This window comes from Girardinichthys multiradiatus, chromosome 2 (genome assembly GCF_021462225.1).
Source record: "Girardinichthys multiradiatus isolate DD_20200921_A chromosome 2, DD_fGirMul_XY1, whole genome shotgun sequence".
Taxonomy (NCBI): Eukaryota; Metazoa; Chordata; class Actinopteri; order Cyprinodontiformes; family Goodeidae; genus Girardinichthys; species Girardinichthys multiradiatus.
The window spans coordinates 27,079,203-27,091,838 of record NC_061795.1 but is presented as its reverse complement, the minus strand read 5'-3'; the positions used below and the strand labels follow the sequence as shown (position 1 = coordinate 27,091,838).

Below are 12,636 nucleotides of genomic sequence, written 5' to 3'. Positions count from 1 at the left end.
TGTTTCCAAGGTTACTGTGAGTAAAACACTAAGACATCATAGTTTCAAGTCATGCATGGCACAGAAGGTTCCGCTGCTTAAATCAGCACACGTCCAGGCCTGTCTTAAGTTTGCCCATGACCATTTGGATGATCCAGAGGAGTCATTGGAGAAAGTTCTGTGGTCAGATGAAACCAAAATAAAACTTTTTGGTCTTAATTCCACTCGCCATGTTTGGAGGACAAAGAATGATGAGTACCATTCCCAAAACACCATCCCTACTCTGAAGCATGGGGTTGTAAGCATCATGCTTTGGGGGTGTTTCAACATGACAATGACCCGAAGCACACAGCCAGGATAACCAAGGAGTGGCTCCGTAAGAAGCATATCAAGGTTCTGGAGTGGCCTAGCCAGTCTCCAGAACTAAACCCTGTAAAAAATGTTTGGAGGGAGCTCAAACTCTGTGTTTCTCAGCGACAGCCCAGAAAGCTGGCTGATCTGGAGAAGATCTGTGTGGAGGAATGGGCCAAAATCCCTACTGCAGTTTGTGCAAACCTGGTAAAAAACTACAGGAAACGTTTGACCTCTGTTAATGCAAACAAAGGCTACTGTACCAAATAATAACATTGATTTTTGCAGGTGTTCATATACTTATTTGCAGCAGTAACACACAAATAAATTATTTAAAAAATCATACATTGTGATTTCCGGATTTTTTTTTTTAGACTATATCTCTTACAGTGGACATGCACCTAAAATGAAAATTTCAGACCCCTCCATGATTTCTAAGTGGGAGAACTTGCAAAGTTGACCCAAAGTTCATGGCCATAGGTGAGGGTAGGAACGTAGACCGACCGGTAAATTGAGAGCTTTGCTTTTCGGCTCAGCTCTCTCTTCACCACAATGGACCGGCACAGTGCCCCCATTACTGTGGCAGCCGCACCGATCCGTCTGTCGATCTCCCGCTCCATTCTTCCCTCACTCGTGAACAAGACCCCGAGATACTTAAACTCCTCCACTTGAGGCAGGAACTCCCCTCCAACCTGAAGAGGACAAGCCACCATTTTCCGGTCGAGTACCATGGCCTCGGACTTGGAGGAGCTGATCCTCATCCCAGCCGCTTCACACTCGGCTGTGAACCGCCACAGCGCATGCTGTAGGTCTTGGCTAGATGGGGCCAGCAGGACCACGTCATCCGCAAAAAGAAGAGACGAAATCCACTGGTCCCCAAACCAGACCCCCGCTGGCCCTTGGCTGCGTCTAGAAATCCTGTCCATAAAAGTTGTGAACAGGACCGGTGACAAAGGGCAGCCCTGCCGGAGTCCAACATGCACCGGGAACAGGTCCGACTTAGTGCCGGCAATGCGGACCAAACTCCTGCTCCGCTCGTACAGGGACCGGATGGGCAAACTCCCATGAACCCTCGAGCACCCTGTAGAGGGTATAGAGCTGGTCTAGTGTTCCACGGCCGGGACGAAAACCACACTACTCCTCCTGAAGCCGAGGTTCGACTATCGGTCGGACTCTCCTCTCCAATACCCTGGCGTAGGCCTTACCAGGGAGGCTGAGGAGTGTGATCCCCCTGTAGTTGGAACACACTCTCCGGGACCGCCACCCCAATCTGCCAGTCCAGAGGCACTGTCCCCGACCGCCACGCAATGTTGAAGAGGCGTGTCAACCATGACAGCCCTACAACATCCAGAGACTTGAGGTACTCAGGGCGGAGCTCATCCACCCCCGAAGCCGTGCCACCGCGGAGCTTTTTAACCACCTCGGTGACTTCAGCCTGGGTGATGAAAGAGTCCAACCCCGAGTCCCCAGCCTCTGTTTCCACCACGTGATGGCAGGATTGAGGAGATCCTCAAAGTACTCCTTCCACCGCCCGATAATGTCCCCAGTCGAGGTCAGCAGCCTCCCACCCCCACTATAAACAGTGTTGGCGAAGCACTGCTTCCCCCTCCTGAGGCGCCGGACGGTTTGCCAGAATCGCTTCGAGGCCAACCAGTAGTCCTTCTCCATGGCCTCACCGAACTCCTTCCAGGCCCGAGTTTTTCCCTCTGCCACAGCCCGGGCCGCAGCACGCTTGGCCTCACGGTACCCGTCAGCCGCCTCAGGAGTCCCACAAGCCAACCGCAGCCGATAGGACTCCTTCTTCAGCTTGACAGCATCCCTTAATGCCAGGGGTCCACCACCGGGTTCTGGGATTGCCGCCGCGACAGGCACCGCAGACCTTACGGCCGCAGCTACGGGCAGCAGCATTGACAATAGATGCAGAGAACATGGTCCACTCGGACTCTATGTCTCCAACATCCCCCGGGATCTGGTCGAAGCTCTCCCGGAGGTGGGAGTTGAATACATCCCTGGCCGAGGGGTCCTCCAGGCGTTCCCAGCAGACCTTCACTATGCGCTTGGGCCTGCCAAGTCTGTCCGGCTTTCTCCTCCTCCAGTGGATCCAACTCACCACCAGGTGGTGATCAGTGGACAGCTCAGCCCCTCTCTTCACCCGAGTGTCCAAAACATGCGGCCGAAGGTCTGATGATACGACAACAAAGTCGATCATCGACCTCCTGCCTAGGGTGTCCTGGTGCCAAGTGCACTGATGGACATCCTTATGTTTGAACATGGTGTTCATTATGGACAATCCGTGACTAGCACAGAAGTCCAATAACAAAACACCACTCGGATTCAGATCGGGGAGGCCATTCCTCCCGATCACGCCTCTCCAGGTGTCACTGTCGTTCCCCACGTGGGCGTTGAAGTCCCCCAGCACAATAATGGAGTCCCCGGGAGGGGCACTATCCAGCACCCCCGACAGGGATGCCAAGAAAGGCCGGGTACTCTGAACTACCGCTTGGCCCGTAGGCTGAAATGATAGTCAGAGACCTCTCCCCAACCCGAAGGCACAGGGATACGACCCTCTCATCCACTGGGGTAAACCCCAACACGAGACGGCTGAGCTGGGGGGCAACAAACAAACCCACACCAGCCCGCCGCCTCTCCCCGTGGGCCACTCCAGAGGAGAAGAGAGTCCAACCCCTCTCAAGGAGATGGGTTCCAGAGCCCACGCTGTGCGTGGAGGCGAGCCCGACTATTTCTAGTCGATATCTCTCGACCTCCCGCACAAGCTCAGGCTCCTTCCCCCCCAGCGAGGTGACATTCCACGTCCCTAGAGCCAGCCTAAGCATCCGGGGATCGGGCCGCTGAGGTCTCCACCTTCGTCCGCCACCCAATCCTCTTTGCACCGGTCCCTCACGGTTCCCCCTGCAGGTGGTGGGCCCACTGTGGGATGGCCTTGCGTCTCTGGTTCGGGCTTGGCCCGGCCGGGTCCCGCGAGGAGCAACCCGGCCACCAGGCGCTCTCCGACGAGTCCCGACCCCAGGCCTGGCTCCAGGGTGGGACCCCGGCTCCGCCGTACCGGGCGACGTCACGTGCCTCGATATTTTGTTCTTCATGAGGGATTCTTGAACCACTCTTTGTCTGACCCATCACCTAGAGCCTGTTTGCCATGGGAGACCCTACCAGGGGCATTTAGGCCCCAGACAACATAGCCTCTAGGATCATTTGAGCACTCAAACCCCTCCACCACGTTAACGTGGTGGAGGGGTTTGTAATAATTTACAGTACAGATGATATGAAGTGGTGGACTGCATGGAGATGACTATCCATTGACAACCACAGTCTTATAGTACATCTAAAAATGATGAAACCTAATAAAGATTCTCAACAATAAAGACTCTGGAGTTTAAAATAAGGTCAAATTAAACTTGGGAAATAAAGCAAAGCAATGTTAAATCAATCCATCTTCCTGTAGAAAGGAACTGCCTCCATAACAGGGAAAATAAGCGGGCTTAATTAATATGAAATTGACCTCACCCATCCAGACATTTTAACCTACAAGAAGACAAGTCTGATCTGAATTGTGAAATGACTGGACATCATTTAGTAAAGGCAGATTTCTACATTAATTATTGCTGTTTGTTTTGTCAAAGCTTATTCTGAACATACTGTATGTGGTGGTATGTGTTTTATTGCTGGACTATTGCTGTGTAGGTGACCGACTAACTGAAACCTGTCTTACTTCTTTGAAGCTTATTTCTCTATACCACAGAAGCCCCTCCATCATCATTATGTTTGTGTAAGGAAGACTTATTTTCCAGCCCTCATCATAGATAAAGTATGAATTATGAGGAATTTGTTAAGATAATATATAGTTGTTATGCTGTTCAGAAGAGTGTATAAATTCTTGAGATGACTAAAGAGACAATTACAAACTTAAACAACCATCCATCTCCTACACTTTATTCTACGTCCTGGTGTTTTGTGTTTTTTTTTTTTTTTGCCTTTGTGAGTCTCAGCGGCGCTGCGAAAGTGACAACATGACCTGCCTCTGTTCACCATCACTCTGCAGCAGGCCCGCTGAGACCAGCACTCAAAGGCAGCAGCCCTTTAGAGGTCATAAATAACACAGAGCTCCCGTAAACATAAAGGTGAGCCACTTCACCGCTGGGTGGAAATGAACCGTTTTATTGGAACACCGTATGGTGTCTGTAAAAAGTGAGGGGTTCCCACACCAATACTTTCAATGCAATACAATAGCACGGTTTTATAATAAAAAACAGCGCATCCTAGCCAGCTTTTATCTCGATCAATTTCACCAATATTGTCTGATAATTAATGTTTTTAATAAAAAAAACAACTAATATAACCTCATGAAAGCAGTGTACCGACCAGTGACTGGTGATGGCTTTTAGGTGTCCTCCCCTCTGGTCTAAGCTGCCCATCTGCTGATGGTTGCCTGTGGTCCAATGAGCAGGAAACACAGTGGGCGTTGTTTAGTTGTATGCGTACAAAGGCACTCCTGTAATAAAATACAGTATGAGGTGATCGCTGTGGAACGTTTCATTTTTCTGCTGCTTTAGATTTAGTAGAACAGGTTTGGTTTATGAATGGTGAAATTTACATTTATAACAACTTTCATTCAATTCAATTCAAAGATACTTTGTTGATCCCCGAGTGGAAATTAGAATTCCAGTACAACCCATCCAAACATACATCATGACACAAGACAAGGGGGGGACGGGTCACCGAGGCTTTGCTGCCCACTCACAGGCGCTGCCCTTGTTAGATAAGAAAAGAGGCCACATTAGGTAAATAGAGGGAAAAAAATCATATTTCACACTTTATCCTTAGCAGGATACAGTTTGAGATTGTAAAAAACCTCAACACAAAGAAGCAACAAGTTTACAAAACAACATCATGCCGGGAACGGTGAAGGTGGTGTGAGGGGCCACAAAGTTCTGAGCGGGTCCACAGATGTCCTCAGGGGAGGGAGGGAGCAGAGCGTCATGTTTACATAACTTCCAGGAGAAGTTGAAGATAGCCAGCCATCAAGGCCATGCAGGGGAGCCAGATTCAGAAAAACAATAATTATTTGGGTTAGGCTGACTCTTAATTTTCCATCAGCTTTGAGAGTCTCGCTGGTGCTTCTCAAAGGCGAATCCAAACAGCCAAATTCCTGGTCTTTCTACCAGATCCGAGCAAACAACTTTCTCCAAGATTTATCCCATTTCACCCCTGAGTCCAGGAACCGCAACCTGCCTGCGATCCTAAGGATCACATCCAGTCTGCGATTCTGCTCACGTAACATCTCAGTCTGAGTGTTGGTCGCCCTGAAGATCGCATCATACATGCCAGGCAGCCTTACAATGGCCAGAACAGCTGCTGACATTCTCCAAATTTCTCGATATGCCAGGTAACCGCTGACTCCAAAAAGCAGAAATCCTGATATCAAACATCCAATTATATACACATCTTCCACATCCTCGACTGACATTATCGACAAACACACAATCCTCCACTTCTGCCAGGAGTCCATTGTGTATCTGGAGAAAAATGTACCGTCCGGGCAAGTGGGCTCTCCCGACCCCTGTCTTCTCGTCGAGAAAATTTGATCAATTGCATTGAGAGACCAGCTGACCAAATCCATATTTTGGAAGAATTTGGAAGATGTGCAAAAAGAGGCTCCAAAAAAGACAAGACACAGAGCTGAAGCAGGGCAGATATGGGAGGGGTGCGGGAGACAGAGAAAAAGCGTCCACCTCCACCGAGAGCAGGAAAAGAAATCTATGTAATCTATTCATACACAATGAATAGATTACAGCTAGGCGTCAAGTTATTTCTAAGCATTTCCTGTAGGTTTTATTACCCTGTTTTATATAGTTGGGCCCTAAAGAAATCCATTTTATTCTTTCTCCTTTACATCCTAGTGCAAAGAATTTAGAGGAATAAACACAGATTTGGAAGAATCGAATGTCTATCTAAAAAGGAAATCAAAACAGATTTATAGTTCCAAACACTGTTAATGTTTTGAATGCATTTCTGCAACACAAGTTTCAATAAACAAACGATAGAAATTTAAGACTTTTTACCCATATGACACTTTTGTTGAATACTTAGATTTTTTTTTCTTTTCTTTTTTTCCATATTTAACATGACTAGAATGAATAAATTGATAATTAACTCTTTTTTCAACCTAATAACTTCATGTTGTAAACGGCCCTGTCTGTTCTTTTATTTAAACCTTTCTTTTTCCTTCCTCTTTCTCTGTTTTCCTGTCCATGTCTTAATGTTCCTGGTTACTGTAAGATTAGTTGTCATTTTCTAAGGGCTCCTGCACAGTCTTAAAGAAAGTGGATTGTTCCCTTTTCTGTTATCTAGAATTTAAAAAAATTAACATCTCAGAAAAAAGTTATGTACAGGGACATGGGGTGTTACATTGGGTTATATCTAAATTATGTTCTTCTTTGATTTGTGGAACCTATAGATATTAAAACTCAGCTAGATAAATGTTTTGTATTCAAATGGTAAGTTTTAAAAAGTATAGAGCTTTGAACTGGAAAATATATGGGAACTGTGCTCTGCTAATTGAGTTTGTTATTAGTAGATCATATTTGATAAGGTGGAAAATGGACAAATCCACCTGTCAAATCCTGGATGTGTCCGATTCCATCAGTCAGGAGATCAGTTACTGGAAGGTCCTTGTTCAAACTTTGATCAATAGTTTCTTATCATGTTTGGGAATTTGTGATTAAAAGTTAATGACCATTAATCAGATTTCTCTTTTACAGATGCGCTTAAACAAAGTTTATTTCCGATGTTCTGATGCCACTGAAATAGCACCACTTTTTGTTTGTTTTTGACAGAAACCAAATTATTATTATTATTTTTTGTACTTAACAAACTACTCAACAAAACCAAGACAATGTAAAGAAAGAAAGAATTCCAACAATTAGGTGTTGATGAGATGAGTTGACAGTAGCGAAACAGTTGTCCCTACAGACCCAAAGTCTAATTATTTTAAGCTGAGTTACACGACGATTGGTTGACAGGCCAAATAAACTGCGTCGGTTTAAACTGTTTTCTCACTTTTGTCCCACTTTGATCATCAACTTCCTTTACTGACAGACCAGGGTCTTTTTTTCTGCTTCTCATTTTCCAGAGCGAAGGAATATGAGACTTCAGTGGAGGCAAAGAATCAGGTCCCTGACTCCCCATACAAAGCCAAGTGAGTGTAACTATTTTGGTCATTAGAACTTAATTGTTGTTGATTTCAAGAATCAGAAGAATAAAAGTCAATGTTACAAAACATTCAGGTAAAGACTTCCTTAATTTAAGATTCTTCAAGGAATAATTTATTGTTGTGTTTTTTTCTTCATGACATTTCTTTTTTTCTACAAGACAAATCGCTTATTTTCACTTCTGCAAGGAGACAAATACCTTTTTTTGTTAGGAAGATTGTCCTTAATGTTTTTAATATATGTGTTATAAAATATTTTCCTTTGTCCTGTTTATTAGGGTATTTTTCATAAAATTATTATATTATTGGGTTTTTTGTTTTCGTTTAATTTGCTTTTTTTATTTAATTCAATTCTTATATAACTTCAATTTTATTTTATTTTATTTTTTTTGCATTAATGTCTCTGTTACTTTACTTTCCTATGGAAAATTTAATTTTTTATTATTATTACAATTATTAGTTTTGACAATAAACCAAGTCAGTTTTATTACATTTAGATACCGTAGGTTAAATTGTCTCTGTTGAAAAGCTTGCAAATTGCCACTTATGTTCTGAGTATTATTTTTAGATCTTTGAGATTTATTGCATAATCATTGTTCTTAAACTTTCTGCAGACGAGTTGATTAATTCACCCATCAGTTAGTTTTATATTTGCTGGTTGTGGAGAAACTTGATATAAAAAGAATTTATTTAAACAAATCTATGACAAATCCTCCTCCCTTCATTTGTGTTCAGGTTGCAGCGTTTGGTGAAAGACCTGCTGAAGCAGCTGCAGGGCCAAGATAGTGGACAATGGGCCAACAACAAAGCATCTGGACTGGACAGAACTCTGGGAGAAATCTCCCGCATCTTAGAGAAGAAGGTACATGAGGAAGTCAATCACACAAATGCATTGTATCCAAACATTTTAGGTACATGGATTATGTTTTTTGGTCTTGTTTTGTGCAAAATATGGCGAAGACATTTCATTCTTCTCATGGACTCAAGGGCAGAACTTCACATAGGTCCAGCCTACCGCAACATTAGTCATTAGAGTAGCTTCCAAACACAAGAGCAAATTCTGTCTTTTGTTCAGACAACTGTAAATTCAGTTTACCAATCAAACCGTTTGATAAGGTTGAGTGAATTGCTTGCAGCTGTAAATTATATCTATATAAGCATTAGTTGAAACATTTGCCCCAGAAGGTTTTTTTCCTCTCAGCAAAATACATTAAAAGGAAACTTGAGGAATTAAGAATTGCATTTACTGCCTTCATGCTTATAATGAAGGAAATATACAGCCCACTTTGTGTAACAAGGTATAAATGTCATGCCATTTTGTGGTTTAAACCTTCACAACAGCCCTCTGCAAGCCTCTGGGTGTGAAGATAGAGACATTATACTCCTCCAACAGTAACAACTGGGGCAGCTGGAAGCCCATTACCAAATTTCCCCAGAGGTAAAGAAAGAGGTGGCGAAGGTGGGTGGCAAAGCATCCTGTAAGAAATGAGGAGGAGACAAGCACGGTATGAGCAGCACACAAGCTGTTGCTACAAGAGGGCTCCTCCCCTTAGCTTCACAAACTCCCAGTGGGGGGTCAGGGGTCAGTGGGCCACGGGGCTCCATTCAACAGTAGAGTCTCTGGGAAGAGGCAGATCAAGCTTCTGTCTGCTTACATTGTCTGCTTTGTCTTTTACATCAATTTAAAGCAGATTTGTGACACTTTTGGAAAGTTTTACTTTAACACCTACCTCCACAGATATCCGACCGTCGTTTAATAGGACTATGATTCAGACATGAGGAAGCTTGGGGACCACTCTCCTTCTAATCTTTGGACAAATTCAAATAAATAGTCTCTCCGTCAGCATTGCTGTCTGACCCAAGAGTCACTTCAAGTTGAAGCCATTTAGATTATTTGACCTAACAAGCATCTCTCATGTCATTGACTCACCTAGAGATTTGTTTTTCTCTCCCATATCTGATTCGGTCTCCACTTTCTTAGCTAATTCCTCAGCCAGCATTCAACCCTCCTATCCTGCACTGTTGTTTGTGCCCCTTCCCTCCCCCTTTACATCTGAGGCTACATCTAGTTTGTGACCCAAGTCTGTTTCTCCTTCTGTGTCTTTAAAGGTTTGTATAATGTCAAACCTGGAATATTTTTACTTTACTTAGGCTGACTGAGAGAAGTGGTTTTGTTGATGTACCGCCATTTTTTTCGGCGCACACCTACCTTATTATTAACCGTGTTTATTTACCTCTAGGCCAAATGTTTACTGCTACTTCTAAATCAGTTCTGCATAAATAAGAGAAACGTGTATGACAAGTTGGAAACTTTGAGGAATGTGGTTCTCTTAAGAGCCAGCGACTGCAGACTGTATTTACATTTTCATTTGCTTTCTGTCAAAGTCTGGTTCAGCTGACTGGAGTAACTGATGGAGGTTGTCAGGGGCTGTGGAGGAAGGTGAAGGGCAGAGTGGCGAAACGACGGCATTTCTCGTGGCGTTCCAACTAGACATGGGCAAATTACTGTAATCAGGTTATATATAGGTTTTAAAATGTTTCAAAACTGCTCAAAGTTTCTGATATCATGGTATACATTTTTGTTTTAAATCGTTATGTAAATATTGTAAAATCATAGTATTTTTATTTAAGGTTATGATACGATGAGGGGCTAATAATGGCAGATTCCTGGACCCAATATTATCAAAAAGTGAACAGCGTACCATGTTGTGCAGTTTGAATTATCTGTATTTTTACAGTAAGCTTATTCTACCACAGCATTTCTATCAGATTGAAATTGCACCAACCAGCCATAACATCATAACCATCCTACAAAGACTGACCAGTGGCCAATGCAGAGTAAAATCTTTGAAGCATCTTGTATCAGTTACAACTGAAGGACACCTGTGGTAACAGTTGTCAGTTTGGTCTTATGTTCAATTTTGTGTTTGATTATAAAATAAAACTGGACAAAAAACATATACTGTGAGCACAGAGTAAATTTAAGCTTAGAAAATATTTCGTCCTGAAGCTTTGTGGTTTACAGACAGCCAGGCCCACTTTTATAATGATGTGATCCAATGTACAGAGGCTCATCTGTCATACTATACTAGTCTCGCTCCTTTGCATTATAGCAGTACAGGGGTGTGCACCTGACTTGATGTGACTGGTAAAGGTAAAGTCTGTCAATAATGAAGTCTGCCCTTTTGTTTTCCATCTGTTTGCGGAGCTGCATAACTGAGACTGTGTCCTCCTCTTAGCTGTAATTAAAGCTCCTGGTAGGAGGAGACTACAGTGAGCAATTTAGCTGGACTGCTGCGGTGCAGACATTGTTGCAGGAATCACCAGCTGCCCGAGCCTTCCCATCAGCTGGGATAACAATAGTCTGCCTAGACAATAATTGGATGAGACTGCCCCTGTTGTATAATTTAGGAGCTAATTCTCACCCATGTGTTGGTGCTCTGCTCTTGGGGAAATTGTCTAACCTGTTACTATGCTTTGTAGGGTCTTTTGCTAGGTTAACAGCAGGATTAGAGCCTTAGTTTTTGCTGTATACGTTTGTGAAACGCCATCTTTCAAGATATTTTAACCATGTGACAAAAGAGGAGTAATCTTTTGCTATTGAAATTTCTTGGTCTTAGTCCATTTTTTAAAATAGTTTAGGCAGGTTTGACAAATGGACAATGTCAATCACTTGGTTGTGTGCCTTGTTATGAAAGCTAGGCATGGACAGTCATGAGATTCTCACTGTATGATAACCTTGACTAAAAACAAAAACATATCATGGTTTTCTAACGTTATTATGTTGCTTTTGTTTTAAAATTGAATGGCAAAATTTGCTCCTACTGCTAAACCAAGATAATACTGATTATAACAGTAATATCATTGACATTTATTTGATTTGGAAACAGACTTGACTATAATTGGTAAACCATTGCTAAACAGTTGTTGTTGTAGTAATTCTTAAAAGATTTTTTTGCCATTCTGCTCTTCCTATCACTGTCACTGTTTTCATTTGTTTTTTGCAGATATTTTCATATGGTTAACATAAGGGGTTTTCTACCTTTAACACTAGATCTAAAATGACTTGTTTAAAAACCAGTCACAAGCTCCTATTTAAGGACTTGCTATTGTTTTCTCTCTCATGAAGTTGTTAAGCAGTGATTATTTTAAGAGATTCAACACTCATATGGCATTTTTGTATTTTTCCCATTAACAGTTTATGTTCAAACATGGTTAATATAAAAATCTGAAAAACGGTTGCTTTGTCTTTTGTCTATAGAAAACAGTACAGCATCACTAGGTATTTCTTCTATTTGGATACATGAGTTCCTCATTCTAATATTCTGCCAAATAGACCAAAGACTACGATGCATAAGTATGTTGGTTTAAAGCTAAGCTCTCCATACTCACTCTTACATCATCACAACAGAAAAATCTGTCAGCAGGACCGGAAAGGAAGAAACAAGCAAGAAACACTATTCCATTTTTTACAGGAGTCACCGGGACTGGGCAGATCCCAGTTAGCTCCTTTAATACCATTTGATAAGCTGCTATGAAAGAGCTGCATTTTCTCATTTAGCCTAGAAGCTTTTAAGTAGGTGTGTTGATGGAGGGTTAGCAGTGGGGTTAAGCCAAGCTCAGGGGATGAGACCTAATTGATTAGACATGGAAACTGCTGGTAATGTTTATAAAGGAAGTCACAATAAGGTCTTACCCAAACATTGCTTCGATTCATAAGGCAGCATTTGAGTCATTCCCCATTATGTTTAAGTTAAGACATCTCTAGCATGTTTAATGTTTTTTGTCAGAGGCACATATTACACACTCACCGATCACTTACAATGTGCACCTGAATCGAGGAGCAGTTTCCTAAGCAGCGGGCATACACGACACATGAAGAGCTTATCTGTAATTTGGGAGAGCACTGCTCTCCAGATGTGTTCAGGCTTGTTAGAAACTTACCATCTGTGGAACAAAAGCACCATGAAGTGGATGGATTTTAGTGCTGACACTGTGCTAAAGAACCTCGTAAGGTGAAGGGGTGACAGGTGGTGGAACTCATCAACTTGTAGCTGTATGAGGGTGGCCCTCCATCAGCA

The 12,636-nt window shown here is 43.0% G+C and overlaps 1 protein-coding gene across 1 annotated transcript in view; it reads left to right on the top strand.

Annotated features, from left to right (window-relative positions):
- scaper (S-phase cyclin A-associated protein in the ER) overlaps positions 1 to 12,636 on the top strand; it is a 76,588-nt gene that overhangs the window by 31,463 nt on the left and 32,489 nt on the right. The window contains exons 21-22 of the mRNA XM_047355320.1: positions 7,478 to 7,543; positions 8,291 to 8,417. Of these exons, the coding sequence (XP_047211276.1) occupies positions 7,478 to 7,543; positions 8,291 to 8,417 (193 nt within the window). The remainder of the gene's footprint in view (positions 1 to 7,477; positions 7,544 to 8,290; positions 8,418 to 12,636) is intronic.